Source organism: Carassius gibelio, chromosome B16, assembly GCF_023724105.1.
Source record: "Carassius gibelio isolate Cgi1373 ecotype wild population from Czech Republic chromosome B16, carGib1.2-hapl.c, whole genome shotgun sequence".
In the NCBI taxonomy this organism is placed as follows: Eukaryota; Metazoa; Chordata; class Actinopteri; order Cypriniformes; family Cyprinidae; genus Carassius; species Carassius gibelio.
In genome coordinates, this window is record NC_068411.1 from 16,444,276 (window position 1) to 16,471,318 (window position 27,043).

The following is a 27,043-nucleotide window of genomic DNA, read 5'->3' on the forward strand; positions in this document are numbered from 1 at the left end:
TGGTGCCTGAGACGAGCAGGGAGATGATGAGAGGACAAAATATTATTGCACAATGTTTTACGAGTCCCAAATCTCAAGTCAAATCAAAGACACACAAATTAAATCGAACCACAGATTTCCATTTTCCTGTTTATTAAAAAGAATGAAGGCAATAAAAAAAAAAAAAAGAAATAAATTTGTATGCATTTTCTCTTCAGATCAAACGTTAATGGTGATAGGATCCATCTCACAGATTCGTTTGTAACTGAAATCACAGGGCACGTCAAACCACGTTTTAGCGTGAGAGTTGAGCACTGCACAGTCTTCTCCATGAATCCCTCCAGTCTGGTGGTTATTGGGCTCTTTATCCCATTCACTCCAGAACCTACAGAGAGCAGCAGAACAATCAGGAAAACATGATATTAATACCGCCTCAGGGACACCCATTTGCATTTAAATAACCACCAATAATACCTTGACTGTCACTGAGACAAATTCCTGCTTTGTATTTGTATATATTTTTTTGGGATATATATATATATATATATATATATATATATATGAGAGAGAGAGAGAGAGAGAGAGAGAGAAAACTGCATTTAAAGTTTCCAAACAAAGTTATTACAAAGCATATTACTTATCAAAAATTACATTTTGATATATTTAAAGTAGGAAATTTACAAAATATATTGATGGAACATGATCTTTACATAATATCCTAATGATTTTTGCCATAAAAGAAAAATCTGTAATTTTGACAGATTTTGAGTATTGTTGGCGATTGCTACAAATATACCCGTGCTTCTTAAGACTGGGTTTGTGCTCCAGGGTCACATATATACTGTGTGAAAAAAAAAGTATACCGGTACATGATACTTAATCAATTGGCTTTTATCCAAAATGAATGACTGAATATTTACACCAATATTAGAATGGATAAGCAAACAAATGAATAAAAAAACAAATAGATAAATAAACTGGAAAAAATTAGCAAGTTAAAGGTGAAAGTGGTGAGGGAAAGCTCTGAAAGAAGGTATAACACAAATAAAAAAATAAATATATTATTGGATTAATAACATATTTGCACATTGAAAATGTGAAAACCCCTAGTTGGCATTATTTTTGTTCAGATTATCCTTGTGTGTGTGTGTGTGTGTGTGTGTGTGTTCCTACTTACTGTAACCATATCCCCTCCTTTTGGTAAACATTAAAGTAAAAATTTTTTTTTGCAATTGTAAAAAAATGCAGAATGTTTGTTGTGAGGGCAAGGTTTAGGTGTAGGACAATAGAGTATACAGTTTGTACAGTATAAAAACATTAGGCCTATGGAATCTCCCCATTTAGATAGCTAAGTAAACTTGTGTGTGTGTGTGTGCGTACGTTGTATTAACCACCGTATTGTCCACCCATTTCCACACTCCCTCAGTCTCAATGTCTGATAAACCAATCCAGTAATGATAATCGAATCCACCACGGTTGCGTGCAACACTCTCAAGTGTGTGCTGTAATAAAAACAAAAACATATCAATATATCAGCCATATTGAATAATGTTTTAGTTTTGGTCTTAAAGTTCTCAACACGTATACGTAAGAAGTTCACTCACAAACGCTGCCACACTTACATGTTGTTGGTGGTTGTGCAGTATAGTCAGATGGCTGCCCATAGACGCGCAGCTCTCTTTGCTGTGCTGCCAGTCAAGTTTATCGTCACTAAAGAAATAACATCTCCCTTCTAGATGCAGCCAGTCTTCTGGGCATGGCCTACATTTGATCACTGCAGACCATAGATGTTAATGAATGAATGGGTGAAAGGAAGGGAGAAAAAAAAAATGAAAAGAAAATAAGTTTGACCCTTGGGCATCTAATATTATTTCACAGATAGGCTTTACATACCCAAATATTTATTTTTTCCTTACCTGGTTTTGAACAAGTCTGTCCAAGGGTTGTGTATTCAGAGCAAAGGCGGGAGAAACGCTCCTGCATGGCTGTGAGTTTGAGAGTTAGAGACGCAGCCTCAGACTCATCATTCTTGTCTGGCTTTACAGCGACAGAAGATCTGCGACTGTTTGCCACTGCAGAGAGACAGAGTTTATATATCAATATATTAACCCAGCAGCCGTGCAAAGACTTCATGCATTTCTAAGTTACTAATTAACTACCAACAAATCAGCTATTTATAATCATTGCTAGGGATATCTAGAATTTATATTTGGAATTATGTCTGCATGCATATCCTCCTGATGCTGTATACAAAACATTTTACCAGTCAATAGCAAAAAAGGCTATTCTATTTTATTATGTAATTATGTTTATATGACATTATTATTTGGCTATAATATAATTTAAAAAAATCTGTATTTATCAATATTTTTTATACTTATTTTCTAATTTTTTTTACATGTAGATCACATTTGCCATCATCCTATGCTCACCTAAATGTACACTATTAATTATAATTAAATGTAATCTTCAGCACTTTCCTTCAAAAGGAACTCTAATTTGCCTTGTATGTTATACTTTTCCGATGCTTAAATCGATTTTCACTGTATTAATAATTTATTTCATGATTTAATACATCAATGGAAAGCTTATTTATTCAGTGTTCATAAATCTCAATTTTGAAAAATAAGACTGGTTTTGTGGTCCAGGGTCACATTTATATTTATACATCATGTCAATATTTAGACAAAATACTAAGAGAATCAGCACATCTCGCAAAAGTTTAATATTCATCCATCCCTAATTGTATTCTATTCTGTTCTATACAATTCTATTCTATTCTACAAAATATCAGTACCATATTTTATATTGGCCATATGTATGCTCACTTCCCATATTATACATTTACATTACCTAAGTGTTACCATCATTGAAAAACACTTTAATAACACTTTTAATAATTAAAAACAAAAAAACTTTTAAATGTGTTCTTTAGCAAATTTCAAAATAATGCAAACATGAATTTAACAACACATTTAATAATTTAATTATCACATTTAAATAGCAATTCTCAAATTGAAAATATTAATTTACTTATATTTAGACTCTTCATTAGACTTACTCTACATAAGATTATATAATGCTGTGATGTCCAAATGTAAAATGTGATTATGCATTATTTTTATTTATTTATTTTAATTTAGAGAAAATAATGTTTTTTTTATATTTGCTTATCAGTATTGTACAGCATTTTGATATTGGTGTATCTCTAGTCTAGTCTCTTCTATTGGTTATGAAAGCCAGAGTTTGAGAGGCTGTCTTACGTGCATATGTGTGTTTACTTACAGAGGACGCCCAGTACTATATTTACACAAACTGAGATCAATAGAGCAATGAGCAGAACAATAGAACCACGCGCCCTCAAACACATTGCGCCTTTGTGAACACCTGATGAAACAAAAAAACATCGTCAGATTAGTTGACTATTACTCTGACTTGTCCCACATTTCTCAACATTTCTCTTCCTCACCGCCTTCAAGTTCACACACACTCACATATACGCACATACATTACCTTGTTTGCCCTGCGCTGTGAGTATAGGTCTGTTTCCACTTTGAGAGATATCCTCCGTGAACTCTTGTAAACTGGTGTAATTTTCAATATCTTCCATCTTTAAACAAAAATTCAGTAAATTTGTCAACCACCGTCTTCTTTATTTAACAACAGAGCTCCTGTCTGACAAGAGTAATGTCTTTATCTTCTAGTCCTGTCCTCCAGATCACCAATAAAGAGTAACAGCCCACGAGGAAGAGAGCAATCAAAAGAGAGCTTCCCTGGAGGAAATTAAGAGAAAGTTCAAACTGAGTGTTTCTGCTCGGACTTGTATGAACTGCTCCTTGCAACAGTTCACTGGGCTCTAACTTTTATCCCCCATGGTCTCCCTCCCCCCGTGTCTGTGATCATGTGCACGTTCAGGGCTGCTAGGGTAAACAATGACAGGATGAATTAGAGGAAAGCTGGTTTTGCAATACTGAGCTTTTGACCACGCGCAGAACAACCCATTTTGTCATTGAGTCAGTAGATCATTCCAGCCAATAAAAAGCACAGTTTGTTTATTTGTTTATGAGTGTAAAACTGAGTTTTTTTTTCTTTCCCGAATGTATTCCTGTAAAATATACCGTACTGAACAAGTTGGGAAATGCATCTGTACGCAAAACATCAAAACACATTTTGTGTTTAACAGAAGATGAAAGATTTATATAATTTACATGCAGTCCACATTAAAAGCAGCCTAATTAATTAATAAGAAGTGAAACATTAGACTATTCATAAAATTTTTTGGAAAATCTGACATCTAATTACTGAAGTAATTACAGCCATTCATATCAACTGGTTAAGAGAAACCAGGGGGGGAAATTATGCGAAATACAAATAATAATGCATAGTTAATGCATAATCCAGAGTTAAGATAGGAAAAAAGCTAAACTTTTAAAAGTGTGGGGGTAAAGCACTTTTCATTTCTTTTGCTTTCATTCTTTTACTCAAGTGTTTTGGTGAAAAAAAAAAAAAACAGGCTATTGATCAGTCCATGACTCAGAATTCATGCTAATTCATCTGACCTGGTTTTATATTACATTGCTGTTTTTCGTTAAAGACTGCCAGAGCTTTATGAATGTATTGTCGCTTTTCTGTCTCCATCTTCCAAAAAATACAGTTTTACAGAGTTGACATTTTCCCACACTTCCACTTCCCGGGTGGGATAGAAGCATTCCCCAGATAGGAGTAACTTTCTTATCACTTTGAAATTGGAGTGCAAAAAAGGCCATTCACTGAATCAAGAAAAGAAAAACTGAATAAATAAATTTTATGAGACAAAACATTTGGGATTTTCTCCTTTGTTGCTTCTCAGAAAAGTGTCTGCTAATTGAGTAAGTGTAAAAGTGAATGTAAGACTTTAATTGCAGTAGTTCATTTGGACCTTTGTTAATATTTCTAGAGTATGTACTGTATATGCCAACAGGACAAATTAAGTCATGTTATTTTTATATGACCTGTAGAAAGTGCTCAGCTAGAGTCATTCTCATTGCAGAATGCAGATGTGCCTCGGTCTCTTGCAGCTGTTCTTTTATCATAAAAAGGTTAGTCTGCATGGCCTCTGCATTCCTTTTCTATGGCTCAAGCTGTTTTTGGACTTCCTCTTCCTTCTTTTTCAAAAACAACTGCATCCTCTCCAAATTTACAAAAGATCTATTCTGAGAACAATACTACTCCTACTCCACTATTACTACTACTACTAAAAAAAATATTTACTTGAATCTATACATTATTAGTGTCATGAATCCTGTACAAAGATTTCCATCCGATTGCCACCAGAGGTCCCCCTTTCTTTTGAATTGACTCTCACACTTCAGAAACTGTTGCATGTCATCCCGGACTTCATGTCCCAGCATCCATTGCACTGATTAGACACACAGCTGCTGCCACACCCTACATTAGCCCACAGACAGCCTCTCTTTCACTTTCTAGTAATGTTAAAGGGATACTCCACCCTAAAATTTAAATTTGTCATTAATCACTTACCTCAATGTCGTTCCAAACCCGTAAAAGCTCTTTTCGTTTTCGGAACACTATTTAAGGTATTTTGGATGAAAATCCGGAGGCTTGAGACAGTCCCATGGACTGCAATTAAATAACACTGTCAAAGTTCATAAAAGGTATGAAAAGTCATCGTCAGAATACAACATCTGCCATTAAATGTGCAAACTGGGTTATATGAAGCAACAGGAACACTTTTTCTAAGTGAAGAAAACAAAAATAACGACTGATTAACGGTCTCCTCTGTGTCACTCCATATCAGTGTGCTCTGTATACTCTTCTGTGTCCTCCATGCCACAAGGATGCACTGTTTTATTTCAAATCAGAACTAAATACACATAGAAACGCGTGGAGGACACACAGCATGATGATATCGAAACAAAGATACTGTGCTACCACACCCCCGTACGAAAGAAGAAAGTCGTCGTATTTACAACTGTGATGACAAGCGCTTTTCAACTCTACACTGGATTTGCAAAAGTATGTAAAGTATTTAAAGTTTGCGGCACAAAATCCTTAAAGTACACCCGAGAGTTTTACACACCAGTCTGTTATTGTGGCGAAGTTGGTTGGGCCTTGGCCAAAGTAAGCTGCCAGGGATTCCAGACCTTCAGCCGCTAGTCTAAAGATCTGGCTACGCGAGACTAAGAGATTAGTTTATTTAAGGAGCACGTCAAAACACGTCAGCAGCATCGTGAACACACTCACAACAGACCTAGAAAAGAAGACAATGCTGAATAAAGTCGTAATTTTTGTTATTTTTGGACCAAAATGTATTTTCGGTGCTTCAATAAATTCTAACTGACCCTCTGATGTCTCATGGACTACTTTGATAATGTTTTTCTTACCTTTCTGGACATGGACAGTATACCGTACACACACTTTCAGTGGAGGGAAAGAAAGCTCTTGGACTTAATCTAAAATATCTTAAACTGTGTTCCGAAGATGAACGTAGATCTTACGGGTTTAGAACGACATGAGGGTGAGTCATTAATGACATCATTTTCATTTTTGGGTGAACTAACCATTTAAGCATTGAAGCTTTTCATCTAAGTGGTTCATAAAAGGGTTCATTTCTCACGGCTTTATTTGCTCACAATATCACCTGGTGGCCAAAGAGTGTAAATCATGCAGATACATTATAGATGACCTGATGTGATCTATGATACACTGTTTTGCGCCATTTAAGGGCCTAGAAATATAAAAAATATATTTTAGTTACAACTGTAATTCAGCTCATAATTAGCCTATAATTTGACTAGTCAGAATGATAATTAGACATATCTGCAATTACAATTGCACTAGTAAGAAATCTGATCTCTAAATACTTTATGAGTTGTCAAAACTCCATTTAAGATATCTGTAATTAGCAGATATCTTCAATAGATGCGTCACACATGCGCAAAGGTAATTAATTCAGTTTCGACTAGTCACAATTATATCTGAAGATATCTGAAATTTACCTGCTCCTAGCATAGACTGTCTAAAAACATGGAGATAGTGTCTGTGACGTCACCCGTAGTTTGCTGAAGAGTGTTTTTGAAGCACAAAGTAGGCGGAGTGGACCATCGCCATCTTGGCACCAACTGTCACTCTTAGATAATCAAAAAAGGCGGGAGCTGGTTGCTGAAGTCACGCCCACCTAACTCGGTGGCAGTGTCAGCAACGGTCGATCCACCTGTCACTCAAGTGGCCATGCCCTTAATTATGCAGAACTTTAAGGTTTAGTATAATTTAAATGGTTGAGCTATAAAAAATAAAAATAAAAATCATGCCCTCACCATTGTCATGAAGGGCAAAATTAGCTATATAAACCAAAACCACAGGCTGTAAACATGCTTTTCTTCTACTGTAAAGCCAGTTGACGAATTACAGTTTAAGTCACTTCCGTGTTGGCTTCACAAAAGAGAGCGGGAGGTTGAGCTTGGCTCCTAGTCGAATCTGCTGTTGTGTGACATGAGACTTAATTTACTCAGCTCCTCCCAGAGGTCCTCCCAAATGTTTAGTGCTAAGTGCTAACAACATATATAAGTCTACTTTTGTTATCACAGAGAGAAAAGCTACTGGATAAACTTGTTCAAGGTAGTGGTGGCTCGTGGGATTTAAAAAGGAGGATATCGCTACATTATCAGCACAGTGGGAGGGACGTTCAAACTAATATCACATAATTTACATCTCTGTGATGATTGGTTGATGTGTGGTTCAGTGGTAGAGCATTGCGTTAGCAGTGCAAAAGTTTGTGGTTTCAATTCACAGGGGACAAATACATGCTTACATACATACTGGTAAAAAATGTATATCCTGAAAGCACTGTAAATCTTTGGATAAAAGCATCTGCTAAATGCTCATCAGCGCTGAAAATGAACACTCGATGCTGATAGACTAGTTTTTTTGTTTTTATGGAGGGAGGCACGAGACTTCATCTCTTATTTGTATATCTTAAAAAAAAAATGAATTCAAGATATCTTAAATTTGATTATGACTAGTTAAACACCAGTTAAAGATAGCTTGAATGATCTTTTTTCACTAGTGGTAATTCAGTTAGAGATATCTCTAATTTAATTATCACTAGTAAAATTGTAATTTGAGATATCTCTAATTAGAATTATGCATAGTACAAAATCAATTAAAGATATCTTTAATTACAATTTCTACCTGTCACAACTCATTTAAAGGTATCCGAAAATATTTTCCAATTGAACAATATGACTAGTCAAAATAACATTGTAGATATCTTAAATGCATGTAATGACTATTCATAATCTCATTTTTTATATATTAATTCAATTACCACAGTCAAAATTGCAGAATAGATTTCTGGAATTGGAATTTTGACTGGTCAAAAATAAATTATGACTAGTACAGCAAAGGGGTATTTAATACTAAAATGGCTTGCCATAGCTGGAATTTCATGACACATGCTCCGAAGCCTCAGCACAGAATATAACATGACTAGTTCTTATTTCTACTTTAGTCATAGTCTTGCATTGGCTGTTTTCCCGTGTTCTGTTTCTATCCTGTGTATCTCGTTTCTGTCTGAACTGTAGTATATCACCTGTTCTGGATTACCCTTCTCATCTCGCCCTGTTCAGATACTGTTTACCCCTTGCCTGGACCATTGCCTGTGTTTCAGATTTACCCTTTGGATTACCCTGTTTGGACATTGTTTGCCAGAGATTGACCACGTCTGTACACTGGACTACTCGTGTCTTGCCATCCATGTCCAGGTCATTAAAATCCATGTCCATGTCCGGTGCCCAACCCTGAAGATCTACCTTTCTGCAGAGCTCAGCTCCAACCCTGATCAAATAAGCTATAAAAACCCTGATCAAACACAACTGAATCTACTAATTAGGATCTGAAGGAGCACTTGATATTTACAGACAGCTGTTTGATCAGGATTGGAACTGAACTCTTTTTACGAAGATAAATCTCCAGGAACAGGAACAGTAGAGATTTGCTATGCACTTTAAATGTTGTCTTTATAGTATACTGCCACAAAGTGCTCTTAAACAAGATCCAATTGCAGCTTTTATTAAAGAATCCAAAAAGTATTACAACTGGGGCAAAATACAACTACAGTATGTACATGTCAGCTAATATATTTTTTGTCTTGTAGCCAAAACCTGTTAACAAAGTTTTGTCTGGTACAACCAGAGTTTTTTTTTATAGTACTTAAAATAAGAGGCAGAGTGAGGAATATCTATTAGTGAGAACAATAACAAAATGGATTTATAACAATAATCACAATTTATACAACAATTATATGCACTTAAAATGTGATCAGATGTAGTATCCTGGGCCTTCACAGGATGAACTTTTATTTTTTCACTTAAATATTACTATAATGTCTTCATAATTTTTTATATGCCAGTTAATACACAAACCTTTGCAGGAGCAATAACTCTATCACAGTACATGAACCAAAATCACCTTACAAACATTTATTATAAAAAAAATACAAATACTCGAGTAACATCAGACAAAAAGTTTGTTAACAGGATGTCAGCAAGAATTTAACAAAATAAACACAAACATCCAGTTTAAACATGACAAACCATATGACATCATGTTGGACAAATTGTTTATTTTGTTACAGTTTGCTGACATCCTGTTAACAAACATAATTTTTTTCTGATGTTACTCAAAACCTGTTAACAAAGCTTTATCTAGTGCCCAGAATCAGAGTTTTAATCTAGTACCCATGAATGTAATCGAATGGAAGATTTAAATCAAGAACAACATTGTTTTATAACAATAATCACAATTTATACAATAATTATAATTTTTATTAAAATTAATAGGATGACCAGACTGTTTCTCAGACTAAATGGTTTATAAATGTCACTCCAAATTTAAAGCAGGTTTAGTGAATGAAATTTCTGATTCCTATAAATCTATTTATCTCCACACCGCACTGTGTGAAGGAGAGACATATTGTTTGCATTGCAAAATACAACCTGAAGTTTCTCACTGTCTACATAAACCCCGACTCTGCTGGGTATAATCTTGGTGACGATCGGGGTTTCTTCACCTCCCTTTATGACGTACAGTCTGTCATTCTTTACAGAAAGAGATATGTTCTCAAAACTTTTAGAAAACAGTGTCTGCCAGACCGAAACGTTTTTGTCCTTTGGGTAAAATCTAACTGTGAGTCCATGTTCCCATCCTACTTCAGCTCCTACATCAACCTCCCAGTACACCTGACCAGGTTGTATGTTCTCCACATAATTGTCCTTATAACCATTGTGAAACTTCTGGAATTTGGCGAAGTAATCTTCCCCTTGAGACTGCAGATGGCTCTCTTTTTTGATAGTCAGTTTCAGGTCTTTGTCTATTGCAGAGTTATCTGATAGGTCTAAAGAAAAAAAGATTGCAAGAAGCAAACGTTCATCAAATTGATGAAACTTAATAAAAAAACAACAACTCCTGTTTACATAAATCCAATGACCTGTGAAGTGTAAAAACAAAGAATGTTAAGCATATGTGAGAGGCTGCTTTCGGCTCAACTCACCTCGTTTAACAGAGCCTAGCATGTCTCTCCATACAATTAGAGGCAGGTCAGTTTCATAAGGGCCAAGGGTGAAGTGGTCAGAAATCACTCGAGTACCATCAAATCTTGATTTAAATCTGTGCAAAGGTATAGTTTCAAATGTATTTAAGCCAAACTGAATGGAAGAATCTATGGTGAAATAAGGTCTGTGGTTAACACAAGCTCAAGATATTTTCATGTTGTATTCTAAGACACGCAGTGAGAATGTGGTGTAGTTCATTTATATCCTAGCTTTTAATTCTGGCAGTTTATTTACAGAATGATGATTTTGTGGTGGTCTACTAGAATAGGTTACCAAAATGTAATGCTCAAAAAACATTATTTTTAATTCATATATAGGGCTGTTGAATCCTTGAATCTGATTGGTTGACAAATCTTCTCACGTTCTAGAATTCAATGGATTGATGTCAGTTATTCTTTACATAATTTACAGTGTTGCAGCAGCTGGTTTCATGCTCTGTCTGAAAATGTTTTATGTGTGCATCACTGTTTCCTTTCCTTGCTTCCTTTCCTTGCGTCTTAGCTCCACCCCCTTTAGAATATACGGAAAGGATGCAAGGAAAGAAAATGAGAATGGAGGAATCAATGGAAAACCTATTTGTTTATTGGAATATGTTGGAAGCTCCTCTGAAAGCTTCCTCATTCCTTATTCCTTGTCTGGGTCTAAAGAGCGCTGCTCACATAAAAGATTCGCCACTTCAGACCAGACACTTTCCATGAGGAGACAGCTTCCTACGGCCCATCAACCTTAGTGAAAAGATCAGAATTTAGGAGTGGGCCGCCTCTGGAGCCTGTGGTTTCCACATTTTGAAGCAGGTGTGCTATTTTGGACCCTGCTCCTGTGACAGAAGGTCACCACTGGTTCGAATCTCCAAAGGAGACCTTTCTAGGAGTGATATTGGGTCCAAGACCCATACTGTGGGATGTGGGACTTTTGGATGCGATGTAAGCTTTGGATGCATTGAAAATATCACAATCATTCAAAACTAATACCGTGAAAAATATCAAACGATCATATTTAATACATGCTATTTCTAAAAAGTAATGTTTAGCATATTATACGTGCAGCTGTTCATTCACCCATCCATTCATATATGGTCAGTAAGTGAAACATGATTTTTCAGTCGTGCTATGCAGAAAGCACAAAGTAAATGCAGCCAAACAGACACCTACAGGCTTCACACACAAAACAGAAGTTCTTAACGAGAAATTGTGAGAAGTTGTGTGCAGCCACTGTGGTTGCAGTCAGCGTCTTAAAGTGCATACAAATAAAAAAAAATTGTGGAGGACAGCAGGAAAAGCAGGAAAGAAATGTTTGTGAAAATGCATTTTCCATCTTACTTGGTTGGCAGAGCAGACTTGATATCTTTGTTCTCACCGAGTGTGATTGTATCAACCAAAGGGAAACCCTTTTCACTCCACCACTGGAAACATTGGAAACGGCTTTGAAGCTTAATGAAATCTACCATGCAATTTCTGATAAATTATAGTTCAAACATGGTACTGGTGTTTGTATTTGTGTTTAAGAGAATATAATTAAATTACCTCTAAAAAACTCTCAGGTTGGCTTATCTGTAGTCCTGACTCCAATATGGACTCCTGTTTGTTTCCCTTTGTTTGCAACTTTGATAAAAATGATGCATTTTGCCTCATTGATACTTCAGCACTGCTTGCTTCTCTCTGGAGTTGCTTTACCACTTCTTCCTCTTTTTTCTTCAAGAACTCGTGCATCTTGTTAAACTGAACATGTATCTTTTCCTCAAGTCGTTTGGCCCTTTCCTATTATATATGAATAGTAAAAGAAATGTGACAGACAGACAAAAGTTGAGAGTGGCAGACCAAAAACATGAAGAAACAACAACATAGTAATTTATTTTCATAGCCTTACCTTAGACTTTGTGATTTCAAGCATCTGGCTCATGATCATGTCCCCCGTTTGTTTGTTGTCTTGTAAAATAAATCTTAGTGCTTCCCTCGCCACCTTCTAAATGAACAAAGGCAACAACACAACATTTTCATCTCAGTTTCCTCCAGTTGCAACTTATTTGTTTCATTAATAAATAGTTACCAACCTCACTGATCTCCATAGCTTCCTTTACAGGCTTGAAACTGTGTCCACAGTGTTTCTTTCCTTCCTTGCAGATGAGGCACACCAATCTCTGGTCATTCTCACAGAAAAGTTTAAGCGGCTCCATATGCTCAGAGCATTGCATTTCTTGAGCATTCTTCGGAGTCTGTTGTCTTGTCTTGTGTTTTTGTTGTTGTAAGACGTCCACAACGTTTCTCAGCACTCGGATACCTTTAAGATCCTGTCTGGTGAAGTTTTGTCTGCATTCCGGGCATTTGTGAGCACCTTCATGTGATTCCAAACATCTTGTAATACACTGTCGGCAGAAGACGTGCTCACAAGGTAAAGTCACCGGATCGTTGAAGTCACTCAAACACACTGGACACATGAGGTGGAGAGAAAGTGTTGACGCCATGTTCAGCAAAAACAGAAAGCTTCACCTGTTGTAGTCAGACTAGTATGTACAGTCGTTCTTGATGGAACAATGAAGCTGTAACGTTTGGCCAGTCCTTAAAACACACCCAGAAAACAGAATCTTTTACATACTCTTCATTGAATTCAAGAACGCTTAAAAAACACTTGCCAACAATTTAAACCAAGGTTCAGTTAAGTAGTATTAGTTAATGCATTAGATGTTATGAACAAAAAAGGTACGACAGTTTTACTGCATTTTTTAGGCTATGTGTTACAAATGTTGAAAATGGTTTATGGATATTCACAACCATTATTTCTCCATAAATACATTGTGTGATTTGTGGGGTGCAAAAAAAAGTTCAAAACTTTTGTTCAGCTGTTATTATAAAAATGACACGGTAAAGGTTGTGGGGAGATATTAACAATGGAACTGTCTTTGCTTAGAACAAGCAGTGGCTGAAAAGTATTTGTTCTAATACAATACATTCAGAGTCTGTATTGAAAGACAGGTATGTAGGTATAATGTGTGATATTCCAGTTTGGTTTCTTTCGGAGTTATACAACCTGTGGGAGGAACCCTACCTAGCTTCGCAAACCAAATATGAAACTGAAAGTGTTCACTTATGAAACAAGGCGTTGGCAGAACACAGTTGAGGAAGAGAGCAAAAATGCATTCAGCTTTGTCTTTACAAATAAAGTGCTCAGTGTGCTTGAGCGATTTTACCGATCCAGTTACACTTTCTTGTGAACACTCGTACTGCAGGAAGTGCATCACGGGCCACATGCAGGCCAGTCTGGGACCAAGCGCCTGCCCAGAATGCCAAACTCCCTATGACGAAGAAGACCTGAAATCCAGCCGTTTATTGAGGAACATGACCTCCACCGTGAGAGAGCACCTTGCTGAGCTTAAATTGGATGAATCTACACCTAAAGAACGAAATGCAACCTTAAAGCTTTCAGAAACTGAAGGGATGTTAATGTGTTCGGAACACGATGAGAAACTCAAACTGTTCTGTGAGACTGATCAGAAGCTGGTGTGTGTCATCTGCAGGGATGGAGACAAACATAAAGGGCATGTCTTTAAACCAGTGAAAGAAGCTGCACAGATCAGCAAGGTAAACAAGGCCCTTTACATACGAGTCGATTCTGACTTCCTGATGAAAGCACTGCAGCTTAAAAGCTCCTTTCTTGCTTTCGAGTGTATTTCAGCCTATGCTATTTTTGCAATGTTATTCATGGCATAATTAGGTTTCTAAATTTATATCCAAGGCTTATTTCATTTCAGATATTCAGAGAAGCTTAATTGTTCTTTGTCAGTTTTTTTTTTATTTGCCTGTCGTGGGTTTGTTTCTAGGGGGAGCTGAAGACTGCACTGGGTTTTCTTGCCAAAGAAAATGGACAGCTGGATTACATGATCCAACAACAGACAACTGAAATCACTAAAACTGAGGTATCAAAGTGTGTGTGTGTATGTATAAAAAAATATTATATATATAGTAGAAAGAACACAACAAATCACTGTTTTATAGTCACAATATATGAATGTTTTTTATTCTCTCTTTCTCTCTATTTAGGATAAATCCAAAACTTTATCAGCCCAGATCTCTGCTCAGTTTGAAGAAATGCACCAGTTCTTAAGACAAAAAGAGGATGAGGTCAAGCAGCGGTTGGGGAAGGAGGAGAAGAAAGTTATAGAATTTATGCAGAATAATCAGTCAGTGATAAACAGACGGTTCATGGAGAACAAAGAGAAGGAGATTATTCTGCAATCAGCCATGGAGATTGAGGAACCTGATCACTTTCTACAGGTCACAGTTACCTGACAGTGTCATTTTTAAAGGGTTTTGTTTTTTAAAGGGACAGTTTTGTTTTTAAAAAACAGTATTATTTATTTATAATCTATTGGGATCTATTATAATGTATTACCTTTGAGTTTTCAATTACAGTTATGCTTTACATTGTACATAATAAATAAAGTGTATTTGTCTGCAGTGGTGGAATGAAAAAGGATTTCCAATGACAAAGAACATGAAGCAGAAAGCCGACATGACACCATCAAATATCAAGTAAATAAAGCACAATGATGCTGCAGTTATTGAGATCTGAATGATATCAGTGTGTAGGGTAGAAATGAAGCTGTGCTATGCTGATGTTCTCTATAACTTCAGGTACACATCAACAGTGAAAGATCTTACTGTGCTTCCCGACTCTCTCTTTCTCGGCCCTCATGAAACTCACCTGCAGTTCTTTGTGTGGAAGGGGATGCTGGGATCCATCAAACCAGGTGAAGAATATGACAAAACACACATTGTAAAACACAGCTAAAGTGAAACAAGATTTGCATTCATGCAAAATGCCAGCACTTGTGAAGTAACGTGCTAAAGTTTTAAGTGAGGTTTAGTTTTAGACTTTGATACTGTGCTTGTCACGACCCTGTGTTTGTCTTTTCTGTTTCTGTCAACTGTGTGTGAGAACTACATGCCTATTTATTTATTTATTTATTTATTTATTTTTGGGGCCAGATCTTTTAAACAATTCAAAAACACATTAAATACTAATAATACTATAATATCTAGTGTATAAAATCTATTATAATTTATGAATCAATCAATCAATCAGTAAATGACTATACAAAATATTTAATATAAATATTAAATTTCTAAGAAATTGGTACATAGGTTTTAAACTGAATTTTTAAAAGACCCCCTTTCTCATTTTATTTTTAACATTCCCATCATTATCATTGGTAAAGCTAGCTAAGACCCATCACAATTCACTGCACAAACACATCAGACATCAGTGAAAAATATGCAAATATTATCACAATGACATTCAGTCAGTCACATATTGAACCTCAAACATTTTAATAATGTAAATCGACAGGAGATTTTCAAACTTTAACCTTAATTTCTTAAAAACATAAACTCTGAATGAAGGAAATCTGGACATTTAGTGTATTGAGGAAATAATAAAAATTGTAATTGTATTTTTATGATTATGGGTTTAACACAAACTGTAACCAGGACGTGTAGCACAGGGCTGTCTTGTAATAATTACTAAAACTTCTCATTCATCAATTTTAATAATGTTTCTGTCTGTGTCTGTGCTGTAGTTCCTGAGAGTTTGACCCTGAAAAATCCTGGACAGTCATACTTAAAAGTGTCTCCAGGGGGCGCCAGAATCCGACAAGCTGACAGAGCCACTGCTCTGTATAAAAACTTCAACCCTGGGACAGTTTCAGAGGAAAACTTCCAAGCTGGCCAGCACTACTGGGAAATAGAGGTCAGAGAAAAGCCAGACTGGACTGTGGGAGTTAAGATGGGATCAGAGAAAGAGCTGAGTGCAGCAAAGTCAGCTGAGAGTGAGATCCTGCTCCACCTTAAACACAGTAAAGGATACGTTCTGTCCTGTGATGGAAAGGACACTACACTGAATACTCGAGACAAACCACAGAAAATAGGGTTGTATCTGGACTGTGACAGAAAGCAGGTGTCGTTTTATAATGCTGACAACATGTCTCGCTTGGCCCAGATAAACTACAGCTCAAAGCAGCCTTGCTGTCTTACTCTGGTTCCAGGACTTTATCTGGACGGGATGAACAGCGATCCTCTCTCTGTCTGCTCGTATGAGTTCAACACGAGCAATCACTGACACGCTAGCGCAGTTAGCTGCACATTTTGGAGACATTGCAATGCAAACGTCTCAGATTTGAGACATATGGGATATCTCAGTCATCAAAGATCAGATTATAACAAAGATGTTCTGAGCTTTACAGCGGTGTCTGCTAAAGGACACATCATGATAAAATGAACTACTGTTTAATTAGGTTTCAAGGACAAGGAGAAATATTCATTCATTCTTCAAGTGAATTTCTCAATTGCAGGCCAGGATGTTTGGTTTGACAAACAAAAATCATGTTTTCTTCCTTTTTTTTTTTTTTTTTTTTTACATGTATATCAGTTTTAGATGGCTTTTTTCAGCTTATCTATTAAGTTATCCTGCCGAGAAATATGAGTGGTTTCTGCTTTTCTTGTAAATGTTGTTTGATGAGCATACCTTTCTGTCTTTCATTTCATCCAGTGGCTTCTAGTATATGAAATCAATAAATACTTATATTTTTAAAACTTAAATAAAATCACATTGAAGGATGTTGTGGGTGGGGAATACAATTATTTTTGTATTTTCTTATTTAGGGTTAAGAAGAAACATAGGTAAGGATTTGTGTCTGCATTGAAATGATCTGTGGAAAAATAAAACATCTGTAAATATACCGTATCATGTGAGAAATAAACTGGACTATTAAAACATTTCAAATCTTTTTGTAAAAGTTGAATTTATTTTGAAATTTATATTATGATTTCTGTGTAAACAATCATATGTTTATTAAGGTACCTGTCTCGCTTTGTTGATTACTGTATTTAATAACATATTTAAAAGCAGTCTGTACAATATAGAGCAATGGAAAATGACATTGAAAGCTGTATGCAAATATCTAAAATATCCATAAGCTTTAAAATAAATTGTGCTGGAATCTTTTTATAAATAGTACATTTATAAAGGCTATTTCATTATAATACTGTAGACATCTCTATTTCCTTTGGGTGGTGAGAGTTGTTCCTTCCTAAATAAGTGAAATAAATCAATAAAAATAATTTACTGACCTCTCCAATAAGTTATTTATCTGTTTATTTATTTAGCAGATTGTTAAAGATCAATGTGGATCATCAGATTCTGTGATGTTCAAAACTCACCAGCTCTTGTACAGAGACTCTGAAGGAGAATCACAGTAGGAGCCGCAAACACTGCAATCTCAACAATAATTAAAATTACTGCAGAACAGATGTGTGGACAGATGATAGAGAGAAAGCAGAGAATTAATCTGTGAAACTGTAAATAGCTTATTAACAGAGTATGAACAATTGAACAATTACTGACAAGCTGTTTTCAAATACAAATGTTTGTTTTAGTGCATAAAAACCCATTTCATACCTCTGAATATTGATCCATCAGTCATAAAGTCTACATTCTCTGATTCACTGTTAGCTGTATCTGTGTATCCTGGTCATCAGTTCAGTTCAAACATAATGTGACATAAATAAGACATGCATAAATACATTGTGTTATTAACAGCATGTGTGTGTGTGCAGCTGAAGTCATCTCAGTGTTTGAGGTAATGATCAATTTATCTGCATAGTCAAGTCATAATGATTCATTTAATCGACTCTCTCTTTCTCGGCCCTCATGAAACTCACCTGCAGTTCTTTGTGTGGAAGGAGATGCTGGGATCCATCAAACCAGGTGAAGAATATGACAAAACACACATTGTAAAATTCAGCAAAAGTGAAAAAAGATTTGCATTCATGGAAAATGCCAGCACTTGTGAAGTAACATGCTAAAGTTTTAAGTGAGGTTTAGTTTTAGACTTTGATACTGTGCTTGTCACGACCCTGTGTTTGTCTTTTCTGTTTCTGTCAACTGTGTGTGAGAACTACATGCCTATTTATTCATTTTTTGGCCAGATCTATTAAACAATTCAAAAATACATTAAATACTTATACTAATAATACTACAATGATAATTAAAACATCTAGTGTACAAAATCTATTATAATTCATGAATCAATCAATCAACAAATGAATAAATAAAAAAGATATTATATAAATATTACATTTCTAAGAATTGCTGCACAATCACTGTCTATGGACAGATGATAGAGAGAAAGCCGAGAATGAATCTGTAAAACTGTAAATTGTTTATTAACAGGGTATGAAGCAATGAACAATTACTGACAAGCTGTTTTCAAATTCAAATTTTAGTTTTAGTGCATAAAAACCCATTTCATACCTCTGAATATTGATCCATCAGTCATAAAGTCTACAGTCTCTGATGCACTGTCAGCTGGATCTGTGTATCCTGGTCATCAGTTCAGTTCAAACATAATGTGACATAAATAAGACATGCATAAATACATTGTGTTATTAACAGTATGTGTGTGTGTGCAGCTGAAGTTATCTCAGTGTTCAGGGCTGGACTGGTAATCTGGCATGCCGGGCAAATGCCCGGTGGGCTGACGCACATAGGGGCCGGTCGATATAATATGATTTTTTTTTTATTGGCCAACGACCGGGCCATAAAGCAGGGACAGTGGCCCATTGGTTCGTTTTCCATACTGACACTGGGCTGGCCCAATCATCTCTTAACAGGCTCCACCCCTACCCCTCTGTATCTTGTGTCAGATGCAGTCAGTGGCTCAGAGACAGAAATCTTTAGGATTGAGAAGCAAAAGCAAGGGGGGTGCGGAGAAGTAGCGGGCCAAAAAAATAAAAATTCAACATGTGCAAAAATAACCGACATGTTTACCGCTGTAGCTTCAGTTTCCAAGCCTACAGTTGTAAGATACTGGAGACAATAAAGACAGCAAGTGTAACTGCACGATAGCTGATTTTACTGAACAGCACCGAAAAGCAGATAATACTGATCTGTATACAAAAAGCGATGGCGTAGACAACGTAACAACGTAAATGGTAGAACAATGAAATTAAACAAAGGTGCCACACTTGACATACTTCTTTAACTATTCAGAAGCAACTTGTTAATTACCAACAATTGAATGCTATCAACAAAACAGTTAAGCCTACTGGATTATTTCACTCATGGGCTAATGGGCTACAAATTCAGTCTTTCAGGAGGCTTAACCACTCTGCCATGCTTAGTGATGTAGGGCAGACAGGGCTGAGGTTTATCCACATTCAGGGGTTCCTTATAAGGTGATGCTGAAGTCCCTACTAGGGGACGAATCAGTTCTTCTTGTTCTGGAAGAGCATCAGGCAATTCCTCCCAAGGCTCATTTTGCATGAGGTGACGGGACTGATTCGCCCTTGCAGTGCTTTTGTGAAGGTGCTGACTGTTCTGGCGGAACTCCACACCACCAGAGTTAACGATGTAAGACCTGGGTGTGCTGCTGTGACGCTGGACGACAACAGCTGGAGACCATTTGGCATGACCGGGGTAGGGCTGCATTCTGACTTCTTCGCCTGGCACCAGCGCAGGGCGAGTTTGCATTGTCCTGCCTTTGTCATAGTAGTACTTCTGGGAAGCTTTGGACCTATTGAGCAGGTGTCTGATTTTCAAAGAGTTGTAGGCCTTTGGGATAAGCAGCTGTTGAGCTGTAGGGAGTTTGTTTCTGGGTCTTCTGCCCATGAGCAGCTGTGCTGGGGACAACTCTACTGTCTCTAGGGGGGTTGTTCTGTAGTCCAACAATGCCAAATGTCTGTCTGGTGCTTTGTTCCAAAGCCTTTTCACCGTTTGTACTGCATGCTCGGCTTCTCCATTTGAGTGAGGTGTGTGAGGTGATGATGTGAGATGTGATATGCCATAGCTCTTACAAAAATCTCTGAATTCCTCTGACGCATACTGGGGCCCATTGTCTGTTCGTAAGACAGTAGGAATCCCATGACAACTGTGATTTCAATATTTCAATGGCAGTACGACTTCTCTGATCTTTAAGATCGTCCACTTCAATGTATTTTGAAAAGTAATCTACGAGAAGAACGAAATGTTTGCCATCAAATTCAAAGATGTCTGAGGCCACTAGCTCAAATGGCAGTTCTGGGGTTTCAGTTGGCTTTAGAGGCAATCTTGGTAGTTTGTTTTGGAACTCTGCACATTTGCTGCAATTCTTCACCACCTCTTCTATCTCTGCGCTCATGCCCGGTCAGTAGAGTACTTCCCGCGCTCTCTGCTTGCTTTTCAGCCCTTTGTACACCACTCCATCACATATGGTCAGTTGGCTTTTTGAGTCCCAATATGGCTGAACCGTAGCTGGGGCATCTCTCCTGTGCTCTGGCCAACCTTGCTGGATGATGTGTTGTAAAGTGCTCAGCTCTTTTTTTGTGCATTCCTGTAGCTCAGCATACTTCTCTTCACTTACAGCCACATAGTTCAGCATGGATACACACTCCAATTGTTCCAACTCTGGAGTATTGTGTGACAGTTGCGCCCTGGAAAGTGTGTCAGGCAGCTCCATATCTTTTCCTTTCCTGTACCTGACAGTCAAATCATACCATTGGATGCGCAGGCGCATTCTCTGTATGCGAATGGGGGTGGCAAGCAATGATTTCTTAAAGATGTCCACCAGTGGTTTGTGGTCATTATACACAGTGACCGACTTTCTAAAGATGTAGTGATGAAATTTTGTGCATGCATGGACGATAGAAAGCATTTCCTTTTCTATTTGTGCATAGCGGGTCTCGGCATCGGTCAGAGACCTGGAAGAGAATGCAACAGGGTGATCGTCCTGCAAAAGCACAGCACCTAATCCACTGCTGTTTGCATCACAGAAAATTTCAACTGGCCCTGATGGGTCAAAGTACTTCAGTATGGGGGGGTGTGAACACAGTTCTTTGAGCCTTGCAAAAGCTCTTTCCTGAGCAGCTTGCCACGCAAACTCCACATTACTTTTCAGGAGCTGACGCAGCAGTGCATCTTCTTCGCTGAGATTTGGTATGAATTTTGACAAATAAGTCACAAACCCCAAAAATCTGCGCACTCCTTCCTTGTCCACAGGTTCTGGCATGCCCCTGACTGCTTGGACCTTGGCTGGGTCAGGCTTCAGGACCTTCTGCAGTGAGTAAATGGCCAATATATGGGACTTGGCTCTGCCGAATGCAACACTTATTGAAATTAAGCTTCAAGTTGTAGCTTGTTGCTCTCTCGATGACTTTGCATAGGATTTCAGCTTCACAGTGGGGGCAGCAATCAAGATGTCATCCATAATGGCCACTGCTCCCGTAATGCCCTCCAGCATGCCATCCATGATCCTCTGATAGATCTCAGGAGCACATTTAATTCCAAACGGTAGCCTCAACCACCTAAACCTACCAATGGGTGTATTGAAGGTTGTTAGGAACGATTATACCTCATCTAACTCGATCTGGAGGAAACCCGACTTGGCATCGAGAACTGAGAATATATGTGCTCCAGGCATAGATGACACAACTTCTTCAACAGTGCGCATGGGGTAATGTTCTCTTTTAATTACCTTATTTAAATCGCTGGGGTCTATGCAAATTCTTAACTTGTCTCCCCAAGAGACTGCCACCATTAAACTGACCCACTCAGTGGGCTGCTCGACCTTTTTATATAGCCATTTTCCTCCATTTCATGCAGTTTTTTGACAATCTGTCCCTTGAGTGCAGCTGGCTGTCTGCGCACAGGGTGGACAACACCTTTAGCATTGGGCTCTATTTTGATTGTGTACTTCCCTGGTAGAGTCCCTGTGGTCCGTATTAGCTCAGGAAAGTCACGAAGGCCTTGAGGAACAATATCTTGTTCAAGAATGCCCTCCAGAGGTGAGTCAGCCTCAGCAACATTTTGTACAGAGCTCAGCCTTGCTATCAAACCCAAAGCTTCAGCCGTGGCCCCGCTGAGCACACTTTCCTGTGCAATATCCACAATTTCAAACTCTGCATCAGTGACACACTGTTTATAGTGCACTGATAAATCTGCAGCTGCGACTGGTTTGAGCTTATGATTAGAGTAGGAGCGCAACAGCTTGTTAGAACGCTTTAATTCACCCGTGTGCATAAGTTGCTGGTAGCTGTCAAGAGTCAATGTGTTACACTTGACTCCAGTATCTATCTTGAACTGGACTCTCTGTGAAAGTATCATCAAATGCACGGACCATTTGTCCACAGTTAATGCAGCTGCTGGATGGACAACGTCTGTTAGGCTAATGTTAAGTATTTCATCATCAGACTCCTCCAGCTTTTCAACATTCAGTGTGTGAACAGCACGTTTACGGCACACTGCCATCCAGTGGTTGGGCTTGTGGCAGTATGAGCACGTTGAGCCCTTGGCTGGGCATTTGTCCTCGTTCCATTTGTGATCGGGATGTTTACCGGGATCTTCTTTCTCACCTACAGCCCAGTTGAGCGTTTTTAAATTTCTCTGCCTTGACCACCTATCCACCTATCCACGTACCCAGCCAGCCGGCTTGCTGCTTTGCGGTTAGTTCGGATAGTGGTCCATCAAAAACAAACGTGACATGGCTCCGAAAACGGTCGAATTCCTGGTATAAATCTGCAGCCTCCCACTCAATCTTTGGGTGCTCAAATTGTGGGGAAGCCATGTTACACTTCTGACACCATGTAAGATACTGGAGACAATAAAGTCAGCGAGTGTAACTGCACCATAGCTGATTTTACTGAACAGCACCGAAAAGCAGATAATACTGATCTGTATACAAAAAGCACCAACACAATACATTACAGTAGCAGACAACATTTTACAAAAACAGGTGAATATAGCACATGGAGGTGACTAGCCATGGCAGCAGGTGGAGCAGGAGGAGCAGGTGTCTAATAGTGAAGTCAAGGAGAGACAGAGTGAGCAGGAGAGTGTAATAGAAACGGTAAGCATGGTAGCTACATGATTAATTTGGGGAAGTCGTGGCCTAATGGTTAGACGGTTGGACTCCCAATCGAAGGGTTGTGGGTTCTAGTCTTGGGCCGGATGGATTTGTGGGTGGGGGGAGTGCATGTACAGTTCTCTCTACACCTTCAATACCACGACTTAGGTGCCCTTGAGCAAGGCATTGAACCCCCAACTGCTCCACGGGCGCCGCAGCATAAATGGCTGCCCACTGCTCCGGGTGTGTGTTCACACTCACTGCTCTGTGTGTGTGTGCATTTCGGATGGGTTAAATGCAGAGCACAAATTCTGAGTATGGGTCACCATACTTGGCTGAATGTCACTTCACTTCATTAACAGGGAGGGAGTGTTAATCAGGGCGGGTGCAGGAGGATAGTGTGATGATTTAACGTTACCTAAATTAATTAATATTATAAGACAACATAATCCTTGTCGCTATTATAAAGTTTGTCAGCTTGTCACCTACTGCACTAGCCACTCAGCTAAAGTCAAATAACACAGCATGAGCTATTTTGCATTGTTTTTGTAGCTAGGTTAGCAGAGTTAACTTATTCAAGTGAACTTCGGCTGACTATTCTAATGTTAACCCTTTAAACCCCATAACGGCCGTTCAGCCCTTCTCTAGAAAAATTAAAAATTATGCCATTTGATTATTTTAATTATTAATCAAAATGGCTGCGTATGGCTGAGAGAGAGTTGCCCACGACGAGTTACACGTTGGAATAGAGGTTGCTAACACATGATATTTGGGGAATAAAACCCGCCTTGCATTTTGAAAGCTGTATATTTTTGTTTAGCTGTATATTCAACGAAGTAGATATTTTCTCATGTTTCTAATTAATTTACAATATCATTAATATGCAATATTAATGGTGAGTGAATAATATGAATATCACATATATTATTAGGACGTTTTGTATGAGTAATTTGGTAGTATAGTTTCATTTTCTTTTTTTTTATGGGAAGTATCTCAACAATGAGAGGTATTGTTGTTTGGTGTCATATAAAAGAGGGGTTTGTGCTCTTTAAAACAAAGTAGCCTATACTTGCAATTGGAAACTAGTTTTTCTGCTGTCTGGTTCATTGGGAAAAAAAACATTTCTTTTTAGAATTAGCAGAATTCTACATCCACATGTTATTGGGTTCTAAAGGATTACCTAGCTTTTATAACATGGAGCACATTGTCCATCTAGAAATCCTGCTCTTCAAGAATACAGGACTATATAACCAAAATGGATTCTTACTAAGTGTACTTTTAATAACTCTTCCAACAATTTAATTATCTCTGTCTCTCTGTCCTTCTCTATAGTCAACCCAGGTTTAGTTAGCAGTGGAGGAGAGCACCTTTGATCACCAGGGAGTCAGTCAAGAGAGAGTGAGTACACTGGTCCATGGCACTTAGTTCTCAGCTTTGTAGGGGTTTTTGGGAATAGAACGGTAGATATGCATATCTACAGCGACCGCAAGGATGGTGTACTGGTTGGTTGTGTCTGACCGATTGTGGTGGGCCAGTCTGAGCAAAAATGCCAGAGCCCTTTTTTTGTCCCAGTCCAGCCCTGTCAGTGTTTGAGGTAATGATCTATTTATCTATATAGGCTGGAGGAAATTAGTTCAGATGCACCGTATTGTAGAGATGCAAAAACCATGCATAGTCAAGTCATAATGATTCATTTAATCGACTCTCTCTTTCTCGGCCCTCATGAAACTCACCTGCAGTTCTTTGTGTGGAAGGAGATGCTGGGATCCATCAAACCAGGTGAAGAATATGACAAAACACACATTGTAAAATTCAGCAAAAGTGAAACAAGATTTGCATTCATGGAAAATGCCAGCACTTGTGAAGTAACATGCTAAAGTTTTAAGTGAGGTTTAGTTTTAGACTTTGATACTGTGCTTATCACGACCCTGTGTTTGTCTTTTCTGTTTCTGTCAACTGTGTGTGAGAACTACATGCCTATTTATTTATTTTGTTGGCCAGATCTATTAAACAATTAAAAAATACATTGAATACTAATAATACTATAATATCTAGTGTATAAAATATATTATAATTCATGAACCAATCAATCAATCAATCAATCAGTAAATGACTAATGTACTAATAATACTACAATGATAATTTAAAAAAATCTAGTGTATAAAATATATTATAATTCATGAATCAATCAATATGGAATTACATTTGTTTCAATAATAATGAATGAAACTTTATAAAACTGAATGTAACTTTTTCAGAAACTATCAAAAATATGCTATTACAAAAGAAATGAAAATGAAAATGAAAAAAGTGAACTCAGTTGCACAAATTTAACAGGCTCTTCAAATATGCTTCATTCTTTGTTAATGTTTTTCAAAGAGTCATTTTTGCTAATCGTGGATTCTGAATTCATTGCCACAGATTTTGCTTACCTTTCACAGTTTTTAGTTTGGTGTTTTGACACAAACCTCTCATGGGGGCGGGCTTAACAGTGATCTACTCTGATTGGATAGTGAGCTTTTGATGGACAGGTGCTCTCTGACCGGGAAGTACAGACGCCACTCAGTGGCGCGCATATTGCAAAGCTCTCGCGGAGATTAAATCTGGTCTCTACCGCAAATTTTTTTTTTCACAGACAAAGTGAAAGACATTTATTAAGCTCATACACAGGTTGTACCCTGTGAAGAAGTTATAACAAAGATGTAAATCTGACATTGATCTAACATGCTCTTTTTTGTTCGACTTTTGAAGAAACTGTACACTTATTTTGGTCATGTCATACACTCAGAAACTTTGGGATGACATTAGTGTGTTTGTCAAGTGTAAGATTTTGCCAGGCTTCTCAGTACATATGTAAAAAATTATATTTGGGTATTATGACTCTGACCCCACAAACGAAAATAACAGTTTTGTTATTAATTAAAAAATTTCCTAAACAAATTTCACATTCACAAATGCAAATTCTCCAACTGTAAACATGTCTTCTCTGTTTGCCTCTGTTTGAACTCCTTGTTTAATTTTGTTTAGATTTTTTTTTTCATGGTGGATATTATGTGATGTATGTTTAAACCTTTGTATGTTTTTGTTCTCTGCATTAATAAAAATAGAAAAAGAAAAAAAAAGCTCTCGCAGTGATTTGTATGCAATACGTTGTGCGTTACTAAATATATAAATAAGATTTGACCTTCGATCGTCTCAGTAAAGATGAGCTTTCAGAAGACAGAGACACGGAGCGGCATCATTTTCCTCCTCCGCTTGTCCTTCAAGGCAGCTTGAAGTAAGCTTGTGTTACTGAAGTAACCAATAACAACGATACAATTTTTCATGTAACAGTGTGCAACGGTTTGTTGTGGGTTATTATTGTCATTCAGTACCACAAGCTTACTTCAAGCTGCCTTGAAGGACAAGAGCTCATCTTTACAGACTGAGACAAGGTCAAATATTATTTACATATTTAGTAATACAAATCACAATCACGAGAGCTTTTCAATATGCACGCCACTGAGTGACGTCTGTACTTCCCGGTCAGAGAGCACCTGTCCATCAAAAGCTCACTATCCAATCAGAGTAGATCACTGTTAAGCCC

The 27,043-nt window shown here is 37.6% G+C and overlaps 3 protein-coding genes and 1 long non-coding RNA gene across 6 annotated transcripts in view; 1 reads left to right on the plus strand and 3 right to left on the minus strand.

The window, feature by feature from the left end:
• Positions 1-115: 115 nt before the first annotated feature.
• On the minus strand, positions 116-3,834 carry LOC127974995 (CD209 antigen-like protein C). 2 transcript variants are annotated; one of them, XM_052578673.1, is made up of 6 exons: positions 3,493-3,832; positions 3,265-3,366; positions 1,896-2,051; positions 1,602-1,753; positions 1,360-1,481; positions 116-364 (listed from the first exon to the last, which is right to left on the minus strand). In XM_052578673.1, the coding sequence occupies exons 1-6, from the start codon at positions 3,587-3,589 to the stop codon at positions 199-201; spliced, it is 795 nt and encodes a 264-aa protein (XP_052434633.1). In that variant the 5' UTR covers positions 3,590-3,832; the 3' UTR covers positions 116-198. The 2 variants fall into 2 exon arrangements, with proteins under 2 accessions (XP_052434633.1, XP_052434634.1); XM_052578674.1 differs by lacking the exon at positions 3,265-3,366 and having other exon boundaries at positions 3,493-3,834.
• A 5,772-nt stretch (positions 3,835-9,606) lies between these two features.
• Positions 9,607-13,099, minus strand: LOC127975421 (nuclear factor 7, brain). The gene is made up of 6 exons (XM_052579466.1): positions 12,640-13,099; positions 12,456-12,551; positions 12,113-12,346; positions 11,909-11,991; positions 10,529-10,644; positions 9,607-10,372 (listed from the first exon to the last, which is right to left on the minus strand). The coding sequence occupies exons 1-6, from the start codon at positions 13,048-13,050 to the stop codon at positions 9,912-9,914; spliced, it is 1,401 nt and encodes a 466-aa protein (XP_052435426.1). The 5' UTR covers positions 13,051-13,099; the 3' UTR covers positions 9,607-9,911.
• Positions 13,100-13,657: 558 nt separating this feature from the next.
• Positions 13,658-27,043, plus strand: part of LOC127974707 (E3 ubiquitin-protein ligase TRIM62) — a 29,872-nt gene continuing 16,486 nt past the window's right edge. The window contains exons 1-6 of one of the 2 annotated variants that reach the window (XM_052578172.1): positions 13,658-14,164; positions 14,404-14,499; positions 14,624-14,857; positions 15,042-15,115; positions 15,218-15,333; positions 16,162-16,748. In XM_052578172.1, the coding sequence (XP_052434132.1) occupies positions 13,673-14,164; positions 14,404-14,499; positions 14,624-14,857; positions 15,042-15,115; positions 15,218-15,333; positions 16,162-16,700 (1,551 nt within the window). In that variant the 5' untranslated portion in view covers positions 13,658-13,672 and the 3' untranslated portion in view covers positions 16,701-16,748. Of the gene's footprint in view, positions 14,165-14,403; positions 14,500-14,623; positions 14,858-15,041; positions 15,116-15,217; positions 15,334-16,161; positions 17,357-27,043 lie in introns of those variants that run through there. The other variant, XM_052578173.1, reaches the window with a different exon arrangement.
• On the minus strand, positions 17,613-18,189 carry LOC127974710 (uncharacterized). Its single transcript, XR_008157354.1, has 3 exons — positions 18,039-18,189; positions 17,801-17,878; positions 17,613-17,670 (listed from the first exon to the last, which is right to left on the minus strand). It is a non-coding gene; the product is annotated as an uncharacterized LOC127974710 (long non-coding RNA).